Raw genomic sequence first — 17,769 nt, 5'->3', positions numbered from 1 at the left:
GAAAAGATAACTATATGAGGTAATGCATATGTCAGTTAGCTAAATTTAGTCATTCCACAGTGTATACTATATTTACTTCAAGACATCATGTTGTACGTGATAAATACATACAATTTTATATGTCAATTTAAAATAAAACTAATTGTACATTACTATTAGCGTAAGATCCTATTGTAATGTGTGCAATCTGTCATCAAGGAAATTTTCAGGCTAGACTCACACATTAGTTTATAGGTCATAACTACTGTCTTTAGAACTTGATGTATATAGGTTATTAAAAGTCAAATATAGGGAATATGAAATTTTGCAGTGAATGCATAATTGCTTCATGATAAATTAGACTTATGATGGTACTGCTAGCATGAAAACGCCTTGTCGGAATCTCATAATCAAGGGCATACTAATTATTTCTTTTAATTGGTTGAGCGAAATATCCTAATAAATTATTCAACATAGAGAACTGCCCAAGATTAAAATAATAGAATCCGTGTTCTGTTTGAGTGGAAAGAAGCTGGGTTGCATATCTGTCTTCACTTTGTGAGAAGGATCAGTTTCTCACTTTTACAGTGTCTTTTTGGAAGAAAGGAATAAATGTTAGAGTTCCAACAGGATATTGCATAGGTTTGTATTTTAACTGTTTCATCACCAGTTTCTACTGGCATCACATGAAACTAGATAGATGCCATGACATGCAGTAATAACTGAAAGACATTTTTGATTATTTTTCTAAGTTATCTTTCTTTTCAAATCAGAGCTATAGTTCTATCTGTAGGGGAAAAATAGATACAAAGGGAGGTGAGGTTTTTTTTCCTGTCTGTTCATTTCTCATACTTCATTTTTTCTTCCCAAAGGAGAAAGAAACATTCAAAGTTAGTAATGTCATTTTGCCATCTTTGAAAGTAACTAATATTTATATGTGCCTCCAATGTAAAGCCACTTGAAGTCTTACAGAGATGCATTGACAATAATCTGGAAAATGAGTTACACTATAGAAATCTCAGAATCATAGCTATTGGCTTTTTTCTGTGTGTATTAGAATTAGGCATATAAGAGATCTGTTAAGTGTCTATATTGATAAGAATTGTTTTACTCTTTGGATATTCCTATAATTCAGTTGATTTCTTCAAAGAATCATTGCATGTTTATAGTCACCTGGCGTCTTCATACTAAGACATAGCCTAAGTTGAAAGTGAGATGATTGAATTATCACTTTGTATTTCTATCTAATAGCTCATAAACTGCTTCTTGTTTTTTTCTTAAGTAGTGTCATAAAAATATATTTAGGACAGAACAGAAAAATTTGCAGTTTTTGATTTGATGTGCCAATTACGTGGAGTATAAGTTTAAGATGTGTGAGTTTCTCTCATAAAAATAATTTCTTATATTTTTAGATTTGAGTATTTTATTCAGAGGTGTCTAGTTTGTGGTTGTTTTTCATAATTTTATTTAATGCAATAACCTTCTTCAAGTGCTCCTTTTCTTAGTACTTATTCCTTAATTGACATTGCGTCTTTTGTCACCCTGCATTTATTTAAGAATGTCTTTTCCATATCCCTCACTAATATTAATTGAATGTGGCCATTTTATAAAAACTATACAACTACACAGCTTATTTCATGAGGATGTATAGAAGTATCCTCATCTTTTATGTCTATAGCATGGCAATTCTTAGCTGCCAGAAGTTCCTGTTCAGTAGTGAGAAATGCAATAAAGTATGAAACCCCATTTTTAACATAATTTTTCCTTTAATATTAAAGGAACATTCATTAACAATATTTCTGTTTGGACATTTTCCAGTTATATGCTCAACCACTTATTGATCTTCCCTTTACATTCCTGATCAGATGAGATTAGGTGCATTCAGGGTGGTGTGGGTTGTAGACTGATCTTCCCTTTACAGTCTATGGAGTAATTTAAAAAAATGAAAAAAAATTTTTTTTATTTGGCAGGAAAGGAACATGGATGGGTTAGTGTATTAGTCTGCTTTCACACTGATGATAAAGACACACCTGAGACACTGGGAAGAAAAAATGGTTTAATGGACTTACAGTTCCACGTGGCTGGGGATACCTCACAACCATGGTGGAAGGTGAAAGTTATGTCTCACATGGCAGCAGACAAGAGAAAAGAGCTTGTGCAGGAAACTCCCTCTTACATAATTATCAGGTCTCGTGAGACTTACTCACTATCATGAGAACAGCACAGGAAAGACCTGCCCCTATGATACAGTTATCTCCCACTGGGTCCTTCCCACAACACATGGGAATTCAAGATGAGATTTTGGTGGGAACACAGCCAAATCGTATCAGTGAGTGAGTGATCCACTGGTTAAATAGGTGGCCTTACATAATACAGTGAATCTTTAGTGTCTGATTACTGGGGAGACAAGGACTACAAGAACTCAGAATTCTCACCTCATTGTTTCAGTCTATACCTCAGAAAAAACACCAGCTTTCTGTTCAGTGCTGTACTTGTGTAGCTGTCGTCTGTGCTGTCCAATAGGGTAGCCACTGGCTGCATGTGGCTGTTTAAATTTAAATTAAACTTTAATAAAATAAAAAAACTTCTTCAGTTGCATTAGCTGTGTTTAAAGTGGTCAGTTATTAGTCATTGCAGGTAAAAAGCATTTCTATCCTGCAGAAAGTTCTATCGGATAGCACTGGAAGATTCTTGTTTTATACCACATTAAAATATTTAGAGGGCTCCTTTCTTTTGGAAAATCCACAAGTAAGTGAAATGCTGCAAGTTTGCTTTTGGTTTCTCGTCTCTTTTCATGTGCTTGTGTTGTAGCTGGACACCGAGGGCCTAGGGAGTTCCTGGGACGCCCTCCGGAGCCTCTGCCAGGTTTGCTGTAGGCCCCGGGCCTCTCCTTCCCTTCAAGTTTCAGCCAGAGCAGCCCTGCTTTTGTCTGTTTTACAAATTGGAGATTCCTAGCAGCACATCTTTTGTACAAATGGATCCTTTTTATAAATAATTGGAAGCCACATTCAGTTGATTTACAGAGGCATGCTTTGGGAGGTAGATAAAAAGAAGTCATTTGGGGACATACTGCTTCCCATACCATCCCCCAACTTAGTGCATATCTTTATGCATATATGTTCAGGCTAAATACCATTATGATATTATTGCTTCTGAGATGCCTGGACTTGAGAGGATGGGTTTGTTACGATAGAAAAACGAAAAATGGAGATAATGATACCCAGTTTTAAGTGACAGCAGTAGTGTTTTATTTTTATTTATTTTTAAATGCCTAATTCTTTCCTTTTCTGTCCCTGTTTTCAGAATAATGATTTGGTTCTCTAACTTTCTCCTGGAGTAACCAGTGAAATGTTTAAAATTAGGAACTCATAGATTATAATTGAGCTGGTTTTAGTTCTTTGTAGTTACCGTGGTTTTTTTTGTTTTGTTTTTTTTGAGATGCAGTTTTACTCTTGTTGCCCAGGCTGGAGTGCAGTGGCACCATCTCAGCTCACTGTAACCTCCGCCTCCAAGGTTCAGGCGATTCTCCTGCCTCATTCTCCCAAGGAGCTGGGATTACTACAGGCATGCTCCACCATGCCCCACTAATTTTGTATTTTTAGTGGAGACAGAGTTTCTACATATTGGTCAGGCTGGTCTGGAACTCCTGACCTTAAATTATCCACCTGCTTCGGCCTCCCAAAGTGCTGGGATTATAGGTGTGAGCTACTGTGCCTAGCCACAGTTATTGTTATTTTTGTCACTCAGATTTGCCTACATTTAGCTGATAGGCATCTCATCATCTTGTATTTTTGGGTTTTTTTTTTTGTAATAAAATCTAGTAGTTCTGTAAATTTCCTTGCTTCTGGTATGGCAAGTTGTTCCAGGCTAACTTTCTACATTTCCCATACAAAGCCTATGTAATCAGCCATTTTCTAAGGTACTTTTGGCCCCAGTTTGTCTTTTTTTAAAGACAATTTTAATACAGTATTTATAAACAAGTATCAACAGTATGGAAAGCTGAAAAAATAGTACAAATCCTTCAACATTCATACTGGTTTGAATGAATGTACTTATGACAGAAAAGTGTTACACTGGTAAGATGAAGAAAAAGAGTTGGATAGGTGTCAGTTTATGTCATCACTTGAAACCGTGATTTGTTAAGGCTTTTGGGCAAGTGCAGTCTTCGTTGTTCCATTTCAAATTATATTACACGCACCGCATTGCCCTCAGAACTGTTAGTTTCTCCAACTACACACACACATACAGAAGCAAATGTTGAGTTAATTGGAGATCAGCAGAGTTACTGTTTCATAACATCTTCGTGGTATGAGACATGAGAGACCAGAGGGTTTTAAATTTTTTGAAATTTTATTTTTGATTCATATTCATGGTTGAGTTCTATCTGCATGTCCCTGCTGATGAAAGACAGAAGGAGAGCAGGGCATGGTGGCTCATGCCTGTAATACTAGCCCTTTGGGAGACTGAGGGGGGCAGATTACAAGATTAGAATTCTGAGACTAGCCTGACCAACATGGTGAAACCCTGACTCTACTAAAAATTCAAAATTTTTGAATTTTTAGTAGAGTCAGGGCTTCATCATGACTTTGCCAGGCGCAGTGGCACGCACCTGTAATCCCAGCTACTTAGGAGGCTGAGGCAGGAGACTCACTTGAACCCAGGAGGCAGAGGTTGCAGTGAGCTGCAGTCTGGCCACTGCACTCCAGCCTGGGCAACAGAGCGAGACTGTGTCTCTTAAAAAAAAAAAAGGAGCAAAACATACAGAAATCAAAGGGTTGGCCTCTGCTGAGGTTATTGGACAAATGCTGAGTAACATGTGCTCACTGCAACCTCTGCCTGCTGGGTTCAAGCCATTCTCTTGCTTTAGCCCCCTGAGTACCTGGGACTGCAGGTGTGCACCACCACGCCCAGATAATTTTTGTATTTTTAGTAGAGACAGGGTTTCACCATGTTGGGTAGGATGGTCTCGAATCTCTTGACCTTGTGATCCACCTGACTTTGCCTCCTAAAGTGTTGGGGCTACAGGTGTGAGCCACCTCACCTGGCCAACATGGTACTTTTAATATCACTGAACCTCCTTGCTTTTTTTTTTTTCCCCCCAGAGTATTTAGCAACCCTTACTCTAGGTTAGTGGAAACTACTTATGACATTCTTTCATCCTCTTTATTTTTGTCTTAATTACTTTCTTAAGAATCCATTTCCCTGCCGGGCGCGGTGGCTCAAGCCTGTAATCCCAGCACTTTGGGAGGCCGAGGCGGGTGGATCACGAGGTCAAGAGATCGAGACCATCCTGGTCAACATGGTGAAACCCCGTCTCTACTAAAAATACAAAAAATTAGCTGGGCATGGTGGCGCATGCCTGTAGTCCCAGCTACTCAGGAGGCTGAGGCAGGAGAATTGCCTGAACCCAGGAGGCGGAGGCTGCGGTGAGCCGAGATCGCGTCATTGCACTCCAGCCTGGGTAACATGAGTGAAACTCCGTCTCAAAAAAAAAAAAAAAAAAAAAAAAAAAAAAAAAAAAAAAAAAAAAAAAAAAAAAAAAAAAAAAAAAAAAAAGAATCCATTTCCCATTTTTGTTCCTAAATTTAAATTCCACCTTACTGATAGGCAGCCAGCGTTTCTCTTTTGGCAATGTTGCTGTGTAATAAACAAGATAAGGAATGGAGATTAGCCGGAATGAACATTTAGAATAGATTTTATCTTCACTCTTCTGACCTCCTTTGGGCACAACCCATTTAAGCATAAACATGTATATTCATATCTGCGTTCATTTCTAGAGAGGTAGATCCTATCACCATTGCATGTCCACGAGTAACATTTAAAGGTTCATTGGAAAAATTCAGTCTTCTTGTGCGCTTCAGCTGAGTAGGAGGAAAAGCCAAATCACTTCTTCCCTCAGCGAGCATTCATAGGTCTCCATCTCTGTGATCACACAGAGTCATTATGTAGCAGTTGGCTCTGATACGCTTGCACAGACACAAATTGAGTCCGACAGGACTGATGTCTCCCGGACTTTGCTGTCATTTGAAATGCTGGCATGAGGATGGGAGCAGTGAAAGCGGGAGGAGCGGGGTGGGGAGGGGGGAGCTGATTCCTTTAGCACTTTTCCTAGGAACTTTTGAGATTTTTAACATTTGATAGCTGTGAGCTGCTTGGTCAGTTGTTTTTCAGAGGGGATTGATAGCAGTAGCTGACTTGGAACAGCTGGCTAGCTTCCGGACGCAGGAAGAAGTTTTTCGATGTACAACTTGCTTCTTCATGTCACCCACTGTTTGAAAAAAAAGGCTATCTAATAGAATGCTAATTAGAGTGATTCCTCTCCTTCTTTTTAGTTTTATGTTTCCCACATTTAAACTGCTCAAGAATAGTAATAAAAAATTATATCTTAAAAAAATTTTTTGTTCCCATGCTTTTCAGTTCCAGGAAAGACGTGCTGTGGTACCTGCATTACAGTTCTTTTTAAAGCACAAGTTATTTTAGTGGATTAGGTTATTTCTGGATATCTCGAGTATTTCCTGTCAAAAATTTTGTATATGTTTCAAATATTCCAGTATAAGAAAAGGTATGCAGTTTGATTTTGCAAACGGATACTGATAGTCATTCTTACATTTTTTCTGCAGAGATGGAGGATGCAATAGGATGTGATCCACTCTCCGTTTTAAAATTTTTCATTAAAAGTGTACTCTGTATTAGAGGCTGTGCTAGATTTATTGAAGGTTCTATTGGTACAATTATTTAACATGTGAATAATCATACTTCAAATGATTGCTTAGAGCCGGTCAGTCATTGTCTCCTTTCTTTTTAATTTCCCCCAGGACCGCCATTACCCATAAGTCTTGTATACTTCTCACCTGGAATTCTTGCTACAGCCTAATACCATTCTCTAAGTCATCCCGAATCCAGTTGTCAGCTAATCTTTTCAAAGCCTCGTTCCATGTTACTCCTCTGCTCTAAAGCATTAAATAGCTCTTTTTCTAAATTTGCTGAATAAAGGCCATTTGACTTAGATCACCATCCAAAGCTCTCTTCGACCTATTTTTTGTTGTTGTTTACTTGTTTTTGAGTCTTGCTCTGTTGCCCAGGCTGGAGTGCAGGGGTGCAGCCTCAGCTCACTGCAACCTCCACCTCCCAGGTTCAAGTGATTCTCCTCCCTCAGCCTCCTGAGTAGCTGGGATTACAGGCAGGTGCCACCACGCTTGGCTAATTTTTGAATTTTTTGTGGAGAAGGGGTTTCACCATGTTGGTCAGGCTGGTCTCAAACTCCTGACCTCATGATCTGCCCACTTTGGCCTCCCAAAGTGCCGGGATTACAAGCATGAGCCACTGTGTCTGGCCTATTATTATTATTTTTTAAGTCTGAGCCTAATTTTTTTTTTCTGACAAAGTCTCACTTGTCAGCCAGGCTGGAGTGGCATGGCAGGACCTCGGCTCACTGAAACCTCTTTCTCCTGGGTTCCAGTGATTCTCCTGCCTCAGCCTCCCAAGTAGCTGGGATTGCAGGCATGTGCCACCATGCCTGGCTAATTCTTTTGTATTTTTAGTAGAGACTGATTTTCACCATGTTGGCCAGGCTGGTCTTGAACTCCTGACCTCAAGTGATCTACCTGCCTTGGCTTCCCAAATTGTTGGGAATACATACGTGAGCCACCACACCCGACTCTGAACCATTTTCCTTTGTTTCATCCTCTGGGTTTCCTAATAGAAGATGGTTTCCTATGACTCCAACCAGAAGGTTCACAAAGTGTGGTCTCTGGACTGGCAGCATGGGCATCACCCAGGAACATGTAGAAATGCAAATTTATGCAAATTTGTGACTCAGGCCTGTAATCCTAGCACTTTGGGAGGCTAAGAGTGGTGGCTTACCTCTGTAATCCTAGCAGTTTGGGAGGCTGAGGCAGACAGATCGCTTGAGGCCAGGAGTTCTAGACCAGCCTGGACAACATGGTGAAACCCTGTCTCTACTAAAAATACAAAAATTAGGTGGGTATGTTGGTGGGCGCCTGTAATCCCGGCTACCTGGGAGTCTGAGGCAGGAGAATCACTTGAACCCAGGAAGCAGAGTTTTCAGTGAACCACAGTTGTACCACTGCACTACAGCCTGGGTGACAGAGTAAGACTGTCTCAAAAAATAAAAATAAAAAAAAAAAGCAAATTGCTGAATTATTGGACCCCCACCACAGACCTACTGACCCACAAACACTGAGGGTAGTACCCACCTATCTGTTCTGAGAAGGTTTCCAGGTGGTCTGATGCATGCTGACCTTTGGGAGGCTCTGTTCCAACCAAAGCAGGAAACTCCCCTTTTCCAAAGTTCCTTTCCCGCTGTCCTGCCTTTGCATAGAATTCCTGGAGTGCTTTTCTGTCATCTTATTAAAATCCTGCTTAAACTTCAAGGTGAAATTTGAGACTATTTCCATGATGTCATTATTGAGTGAATCTTTTACAGCATAATCTGGTTTTTTTCCTGGCACACATCACTTATTAAATTGTACTAGTCATCTGGTATACCTACTTTATTTTCCCTACTAATCTGGAAACAAAAATAATAGAACCTGACTCATCTTTGTACCTCAAGATACCTTGTGCTGTCACTCTTGATGGCTTGCACACAGTAGGTGCTCCAAAAATAGTTTGTGGCTTCAGAGAAGATTGAGAAAATTAAACCCTTGCCCAGGGGGCATATAAAAATTCTGTTAAATCAAAGAGGCTCATGCTAACTCTTGTTTTGACACTGAAGTCAAACTAGATGTGAATGTTGATGTGTCTTCAGGGACGAAGCCAAATATACTAGTGTAAAAAATTCTCACCTGTGCTGTTTAGCTGGAGAAGTTGAATTACCCCTGTCAGTTTTACCTGATGCCAAGAAAGCAGCTTCCATTATTGTGTCAGTAATAGACTTTTATCCTGCATGGAGGAACTTCTCTTAAATCTTTCTCATAGCACTGGTGTGCTGCTTTCCGCTGATGTATTCACGTAATGTTTCATAAGAAGTGACAGTTCCTTTTCAGGTGCTTTGCCCAAAAGGTGGCATAAGCATAGAATGAAATTCAAGGTGGTTGGCTTTAGGACAGCCTAAAATTGGAAATGCGAAAGCTCCCACGTAACACAAACCCAGATATTCTGATTCCTACATTTTACAAACCAAGTTATTTCCTTCCTAATACAAAGCATGACAGTTCCAATTGATTGTATATTTGAAGTGGGTTGTGTCTGTTATGGTGATGGTGATGGAACCAGGGGGAAAGAGTAAGAAATGTAAGGACCTTTGTATTTACTTCCTTTTCTTTTCTCTCCCTCCCCGCATTCAGGCTCTGAAAGTGTTCCAGCTGAAATTTCAGATCGGCCAGACTCGCTGCGGCTCCGGAGGCAGTGATTCCAAGCTGCTCGCGCACGCTGCTGCCAAGCTGCAGGATGGTGCACGTAGCCAGGCTGCTGCTGCTGCTCCTCACTTTCTTCCTCCGCGCGGATGCTGAGAGTAAGCCATTCTCCCCTTCTCTAGGGGGCTGTGACCATAATGAGTGGTTTTGTTTGCAGTTGGCACCAAGCTCAGGGCCTCTGAATACATTTCCTTTGGAAGTAAATCCTGAGACACTGTGGGATGCTCCTTGGCTACCAGCCAGCCTTTGAAAGAGATTATTGACGAGACTTCCTCACCATTTCCTCTCCCTTTAATGCCCCTTTTCTTGTGCGTCTAACTGCTCCTCCTGTTTATTTTTTATTTTTTATACCTTTTATCAGCCTGGTAGCAAAGATATTATGAGACCATTGATAGAACTCAAACTAAGGTTAACCAGTTGGTGGTGCCAATAAGTAAACATTGTTCAGACCCACTCGAAATTTCTTCAGTTTTGTGGATCGTTCCATGTTTAGAAAAATGCACAATGTCACATTGAGCCTAATTAAACTTCCAAGCCCCTTGTAGCTGTCATAGCAGCTGTTCTAATGTACTGTTTCCGACAGCTGTCGTCAAGTACAGTATTCAAACAAATCAAGCAGAACTGACAACTTTGTGGCTGGATGAAGGGTCTGGAAGTGTGAGGAGAATTCTGTGGAATAGAGACACCAAAGTTTGGATTACTGGACTCCATTTATGAAACTGCTATTGTAGTCAATTAGCTTGACAGTTAATGAGAAGATCACATCTCCTTCCTAATTAGGAAATCATTAGGTTTACCTTGTTTACATGTGTTTGTTTTCCCATCTGTCCCGTGGCTTTTTGAAAGAGAGAATACTAGAGAAAGGCATGTCCTGGGCTTGTACTCCGTGACATGTGTGGTTCCTTGGTAGTGGTTTAGTTCTTACATGAGTTGGCCATTCTCTTTGGGAATCCCCTGGTATGAGTGAAATGTGTAACATCTGCAGTCATTAAGATTTCTCTCCACTGACTATTTCAGTGAGATTCACTTTGATTCATGTTAAGGATGTTTCCAAGACGAGGATCCTGTGTCATCTTGGCCCCTTCCTATTAATTGCATTTTGACAAGAATTCCCTTAGGAGCCGCCAATTGCTTCATTGAAATAGGAGCTCTATTTTCTGAAGAGACATTTTGAGAAGTGAAAGGAATAACATTAATAATAAGATACATATGTAACATGCATGTTTTAAGCATAACATTCCCTGATTCATAATGTATACAGTTTCCTAATTAGCACTTGGGAGTGTCAATTTAAGGTGAAGCCAAGGAATTTCTAGTCTAATGCCAGCAAATAATTAACTGGGAAAAGACCCAAATATAAGATGTTCTTGTTATTTTAAAGCCATTCATGTCAAAACTTATTTTAAAAGTAAAATTTAAATTTAGTTTATTAAAGAGAAATTGAGTCTATGGTTTTATTATTTTTGTTTGGCTAGAGTGCAAAAGTAAGTTGTTTCACCATTGTTAATTTTTGGCAAAAGCCGATTTAGACCCTGGGAGCCCACTTTAATGTCAGATCACAGCTAGAGGTTTTTAAAAGTTACTAGATATAATTATTGTATATCCATGAAGTTACTTTTCCGAATAAGAACAGATATTCTTCTACTGAGCAGTGATGCCTGTGCTTAATCCTCTGGTGAAAAGTGGAAGACAGAAGTGAAGAGTTTAGAAAGGAATACTTTTTTGTTCGAAAAAACCAATCTTTTCCGCAGATAACCGTCATCTTAGCGGCTTTCTCCTCTCTCTTCCTCTCTTTCTTCTTCATCACACTTCTTATGCTGTGTAGTCTTACAAAAGAAATTGCAAAGGCCCTTGTTAGCGATTTTTAGTTAAATTAAGATATTTATCATGCTACGTATTTTGTGATATCAGCTTTCAACCTCAAGATGTCCCTTGAAAAAGAATCTATTCCCTCTCACCCTTCCCATTACAGCTAAAAAGAGGAAACAGGCTTCAATTTTGCCAAATCAATTTTGATTAGCTTTGTCCTTGTCTAATCAGCCTCCATGTAGAATATTTTCCTTTTCACAGATTCATTTGGCACTCTTGAATAGCATGCGTATTCTGAAAGTTATTGAGGAAAGAGGAAAATTTAACCACATCTTTTAAGGTGCATTTTAAAAGAAGAGGGACCATCCATTTGCAGTCTACCAGAGGATACTTGTGGTTTATGAAAGTACACGGTAGAGTTGGAGATAAAATTTTAGTCACTAAAAATGTTTAAAAACAACTGGCAGAATAGGTTTCAGATTGTAACCCATCAAATTCTGTCATTACCTTTTCTTCAAACACTGAAATAAAAAATGCAGTTATAAGTAGCACTGAAGAAAAGTTTGATGTCTTCACTATCATAGAAAGATATTATTTTTCAGGCTTTTATTGCCTGAGTCATGCTGGTTTGTTTCCGTGTGCCTTTGTTAGCACATCCAGCTTTCCTTATTTTCCCTTGTACCTAACTGTGTTTTGTATTTATCCAAAGGATCAAGAGTTATTAATAGTAGCTTGTCAGAGCCTTAGAACTCTGAAATAATTTTTTCAAATGTTTGCCCTCCTTTGAAAAAGAAGACTATATGGTGGGAATGGAAAGAAGCCGCTTAGTTTGCCACGTTAATTTAATGTGTTCAACTCACTCTCTTTTGAAATGATTAACTCCAAAGAGCCTGGGAGTCAGGGTTATAATCTGCTGTGTGCAATGTCATAGCAAAGTACTGGGTGTGATGTTGCATTAAGTAGGAGCGCTCTTATGAGCCTTGGTTCAAACCTAGGTTGGAAAATTGTGATAATATCCCTCAGCAGAAAATTATAGTCTTTGCCATTGCCAGTTTAATATGCCCTGCATATCCACTATTATTTTAAAAAGCTAGACGCATGTTTGTGTCTGATTTCTGCTCATTCCTGTGTCTTGAATGCCCCAGATGATTTTGCGTGTTGTTTCTGGAATGCATGTATGGACAGTAGAGCTTTGATCTTAGGGAGAGGCAGACACGACGTCTGTTCAGGCAGCATGAGTAGCTCTTCAGGGCTGACCAGCCAGCTTTCTGGTTTAGGTAGTGCTCCGAGAACAATTCGGCTGTAACATGTGTGCAAATTCAAGATTCATATAGATTATAGTAATGTATCCTCAGGTGAATGTTTTTCTTCTTGATGAGTTTTCACAATAGCTTCTGTTAGTTGTATTTCATACATAAATTACGTTTACTATTTACCAGTCTTTAACAAACAACCAGGCCAGGCGCAGTGGCTCACGCCTGTAATCCCAGCACTTTGGGGGGCCGAGGCAGGTGGATCACTTGAGGTCGAGAGTTCGAGACCAGCTTGACTGACATGGTGAAACCCTGTCTCTACTAAAAATACCAAGTTAGCCAGGCATGGTGGCCCATGCGTGTAATCCCAGCTACTTAGGAGGCTGAGACAGGAGAATCACTTGAACCCGGGAGGCGGAGGTTACAGTGAGCCGAGATCATGCCATTGCACTCCAGCCTGGACAACAAGAGTGAAACTTCGTCTCAAAAAAACTAACTAAATACGTAAGAAAAACTAAATGCAGACCAAAAACCCGCTGTTAGCATCTTCTTTGTCAGACCAGTTTCACTCTAACAAAACCTCTTATAGCAGATGGTTACATTCTGGAGCCGAGTTGTGGTCATGATAGTTGGACCTGAGTGTCTCTCTGATCTCAGGAATAGGACTTTTTCAAAATTGTAGAAACACGCTCTTGATAATTTCATTCCTCAGATGGTTTAATTCATCTGTTTACTTGTTGCTTTTTGTCATTTTTCCACTTCAGATTGTGAATACTTTCTCATTCTCCTTCCTCATTGTTAAAGAGCCTTGCTGCAGTCACTGTATACTCGCAATCTTTCTGTCCTTTATGGAAGCAGTAAGTTCTTCCTCAGCTCCCTTTGGTATGATATCACAGTAGCCCATGGAATTTCTTTATTTCTTTGACATTAGAGCATAGACGGACATCTGTGTTGTAAGATAACCGTTTGTTACCTTGAGTATTTCCTGCTGGGCAGCATGGAGGAACGGTGGAGAATGTGAGCTCTGAAGCCACAGTCTGGGTTTGAACTCTGCCTGTCATTTGGTAAATCATGCTCTTAGCCTCAGTTTCCTCTGTCTTTGTCATTTTAATCAGTCATGCTCTTTGCTTCAGTTTTCCTATTTTTAAAATGTGGATGACAGTGATGGTCCTGATATCATACTCCTGGGTTTTGCGAGGATTTACTGAATTGAAATAAAACTTGTAGATTAGCAAATAAAACAAGGTAGGTGTTTCATGAATGTCAGCTCTTACTATATCTTTATTCAACAAGATTTAGCAAACATTTTTGTTGAACACGTGTGAGGTACTGTGCTAATATTTTTTTGTTAATTTGACATACAGATCATCAAAATTTGGATAGTGGTTAAGCCAGGTTTTCTTGTAGGAAGTTAAAGTCTCCAACTTGCTTCTCTGTCAAGTCCTGTATGTAGTTCTTATAAACTCCTGCTTCCGGGCATTAAACTGAAGATCAGGAGGGGAAATATAAAGCATATCTGTTTTAGTCAAATGGTTAAAAAAAAAACTTCTTAGAATTACACATTTAAAAGTGATTTGGCTTGGGTAGAATGGGTAGTAGAAGGTGTTTTCTCTCTCTTTACTATTGCCTCTTACGTACATTTTATTGAGCAGGTCACGGGAAGGAACTGTGGAAATTTACTGTCGGTAAACAGTCATACATTGCCTCTTCAGAAACTGGAGGTAGGGCTGAGCTTGGTGAGAAAGAGAGTGAGTGGCCATTGATATGGCCAGGAAGTATATTGTAGAAAAAAAAATTATTATTGTTTTAGTTTTTTTGAGACAGAATCTTACTCTGTTGCCCAGGCTGGAGTGCAGTGGTGTGATCTCAGCTCACTGCAACCTCCGCCTCCCAGATTCCAGAGATCTTTTTGCCTCAGTGTTCCGAGTAGCTGAGATTACAGGTGCCTACCATCAAACCCGATTAATTTTTGTGTTTTTAGTAAAGACAGGGTTTCAACATGTTGGCCAGGCTGGTCTCAAACTCCTGACCTCAAATGATCCACCTGCCTCAGCCTCCTAAAGTGCTGGGATTACAGGCATGAGCCACCATGCTGGCCAAAAACATTTTTTTAAAGGAATAGGAAAATGATGGTGTTGAAGCAGGGCAAATGATTCCTTTTGCATCTTGCAGCAATTGGTGAAATCTTCCATAATGAAGTTAGGAATGGAAAGAATAACTTTCTTATGTTATTAAAATGCATATGTTTCAGTAGGCAGAGTCAGTTCACACCAGGAATGTATCTCATTAAAAAGATTTTGGTTTTTGCCATGTGGGGTGGCTCACCCCTGTAATTCCAGCGTATTGGGAGGCTGAGGCAGGAGGATCACTTGAGGACAGGAGTTCAAGACTAGCCTGGACAACATAGCAAGACTGACCTTGTCTGCACAAAAATTTTTCGAAAGTAAAATAAAAATGTCTTTTTGTTTTTATTTCAGTTTATAAGTGTTTCCCCAATCATTTAACTGTCATCTAAAAGATAATTGCTTGGGATGATGAAACTGTTCTTAGATTAGGATGATGATACTAATTGAGTATAAAAATAATATACTAAATACCATTGAATTGTACACTTTAAATGGGCAAACTGTGTGGTATTTGAATTATATCTCAATAAAGCTATTAAAACAAGGAAAAAAAATAGCCAGTTGTGGTAGCACATACCTGTAATCCTACCTACTGGGGAGGTTGAGGAGGGAGGATTGCTTGAGCCCAGTTTAAGGCTGCAGTGACCTGTGATGGCATCAGTGTACTGCAGCCTGTGTGACAGAGAGACTGTCTCAAAAAACAAAAACAAACCTAAATCAAAACCAAAACAAAAAGCAATTTCTGCTTACCCTAGTTCTTTGGTTAGAGACCCTTTAGCATATGCAACCTGAAAGTAACCTTTATGTTTGTTTCTTTAGTTGAATTAGAATGAGATGTACTCATTTAGGAGGAAGCCAGTGCCTTTACCATGTTTATCAATGTCTTCATTGTTTCCCTTTTCTCTAAATTAATAGAGATGTGGCAAAATTACTCCCACTTCCTTCCTCCCCTCACTTTAAAATAGCTAAATTAGCAATGTCCAGCTGTCTGCAGCAAGGAAAGTATTCCAGCTATTTTACTGAACCTTTAGCTTCATTGTGGAGTTTCTGTGGGTTTTTGAATTGCTCCCAGCAGAGCTGTAGCTACCTAGTAAGGTGAAGAATATGTCACAAAATCAACACATGCGTACACTTCAAAGCATTTTTTATTGAGTGTAGTAGGACTTGCTTTTTTAAAACAATTCCAAAGTATGACCTGTTTGTTATCTCTATTTGGGAACAGGCCGTAAACTCTAAGGATGGAACAATATCAAAAGTAATTGTGAACTAATTCTTATTATTTACAATAGTCTGATGGTATTTGATTCTAGTGTTCTGTGATCTCCTCGTTTCTTTCCCTTTACATTCTTAGCTTCTTTAATGTTCCTTTCATTCAGTTATTAAGTACCTGATCTATTTCTTCCCCACGCCCCCGTTTTTTTTTTTTTCCTTTTCCTTTTCTTTTTTTTTTGAGACAAAGTCTGGCTCAGTTGCCCAGGCTGGAGTGCAGTGGCGCAGTCTCGACTCACTGCAACCTCGACTTCCTGAGTTCAAGTCACCCTCTCAGCTCAGCCTCCCTAGTAGCTGGGACTATAGGCACATACCACCTTGCTTGGCTAATTTTTGTATTTTTTTTTTTTTTTTTTGTAGAGATAGGGTTTTACCATTTGCCCGGGCTGGTCTTGAACTCCTGAGCTCAAGTGATCTGCCAGCCTCAGCTTCCCAAAGTACCAGGATTATAGGCGTGAGCCACCACACACAGCTGTACCTGACCCATTTCAAGTAACCTTGACTTGGTTGGAAGGCCCGTCTCCTGCCCATGTAGATGTGTTTCTGTTAATTCAGAAACTGCAAGCCAGCCTCTATCTTGAAGTGAAGAATTAAAAAGTCCTGTGATTGGATGGAGGCTCCACTTTGGAACCAATTCTTTGATCTATAATTTTTTCTTTTTTCTTCAGTTTGCTTTAGCTTCACTCATTTTTTCACCAACTGGGGTGGGTGTGGGAATGTGTGTGTGCGTGCGTGCATGCGCCTGCTGTGTGAAAAGCTCTGTGTGAAGTGGTGGGAATATAAAAATTTTAAACAGTGTGGCCCTACACCAGCCTGTAATCTATCTGCAGAATTCATAGCTAGTGTTTAGGATGCTCTCAAGCAGTCTTTTCAGACTTTCTCTCCAGGCCAAAAGTAGTGCATAAAGAAGGTGACCCAGGAGCACAGTGCTTGTGTTCAAATCCTACCTCTGCTGTGTAATCACTCCAGTCACCGGCAGGGTACAAATCTTTATGGGTTTCTCGTCTGTAAGATGAAGATAAAAACAGCACACACTTGATATAGTCGTCACAAGGACTAAGGAAAGAACTGTTTATAAAGCATTTTGAATAATAGGATTAAATGTTCACTAAATGTTATTAGTTGCTGTTATGCTTTTTTTCTCATTAGCTTGTATCATTTCCAAATTAGAAGCATCTATGTTTAGATCTCTGTTGGCATATATTATCCCATTAGCTTCACGATTTGAGCAGAATCTTTTAAAAATATAAATATGTACATTTACATACATTTATGATTCCAAAGGACATTGACTGATTGGCTCATTCATGTCTTTCATAGTCCCATTAATAAATGTTTATTGGTCACATTTCCTGTGCCAAGCATTGAGTTAACCACTGAGGATAAAATGTTGAGAGAAAGAGTTATGATCTCTGCCCCTAAAAAGCTTGACCTCTAGTGGCATAGCCAAATATTTAACATTAATTTTTAAAATTTAGATTTTCTAACCGTGACAAGTATTACAAGGGAACAAAATAGCCAAGTGGCTCATCTGTTCTGAAAAGTAATACAAAGGTTTCCTGAGGGAGGAATTTTTTTTTTTTATTTTGAAATAATTTTATACTTAAAAGACATTACAGAAATCATACAGGAATTTCCCAAGTAGCTTTCATCCAGTTTTCCTAATATTAATATATTACATAATCACAGGATGTTATCAAGACCAGTAAGTTAACATTTGCACAATACTATTAACTACGCATGTTATTTGGATTTTATCCCAGTTTTTACATGTGCTTATTTTTAGAATTATTATTTATTTTGGAGTCAGGGTCTCACTCTGTTACCCAGGCTGGAGTGCAGTGATGCGACCTCAGCTCACTGCAGCCTCTGCCTCCTGGGCTCAGGTGATCCTCCCACTCAGCCTTACTAGTAGCTGGGAATTCAGACACGTGCCATCACGCCTGGCTAATTTTT

General features: G+C 39.4%; 1 protein-coding gene across 47 annotated transcripts in view; it reads left to right on the top strand.

Moving 5' to 3' along the window:
- PTPRD (protein tyrosine phosphatase receptor type D) overlaps nt 1-17,769 on the top strand; it is a 2,344,803-nt gene that overhangs the window by 1,913,884 nt on the left and 413,150 nt on the right. For all 47 annotated transcript variants that reach the window (XM_037744085.1, XM_037744087.1, XM_017544042.2 and 44 more), the window contains one exon: nt 9,288-9,454. In XM_037744085.1, coding sequence (XP_037600013.1) covers nt 9,391-9,454 — 64 coding nt within the window. In that variant the 5' untranslated portion in view covers nt 9,288-9,390. The remainder of the gene's footprint in view (nt 1-9,287; nt 9,455-17,769) is intronic.

The sequence above is a fragment of the Cebus imitator genome, unplaced genomic scaffold, assembly GCF_001604975.1.
Source record: "Cebus imitator isolate Cc_AM_T3 unplaced genomic scaffold, Cebus_imitator-1.0 Scaffold164, whole genome shotgun sequence".
Taxonomy (NCBI): Eukaryota; Metazoa; Chordata; class Mammalia; order Primates; family Cebidae; genus Cebus; species Cebus imitator.
Note: the sequence above shows the minus strand (reverse complement) of the source record. Positions and strands in the feature narration are given on the sequence as shown.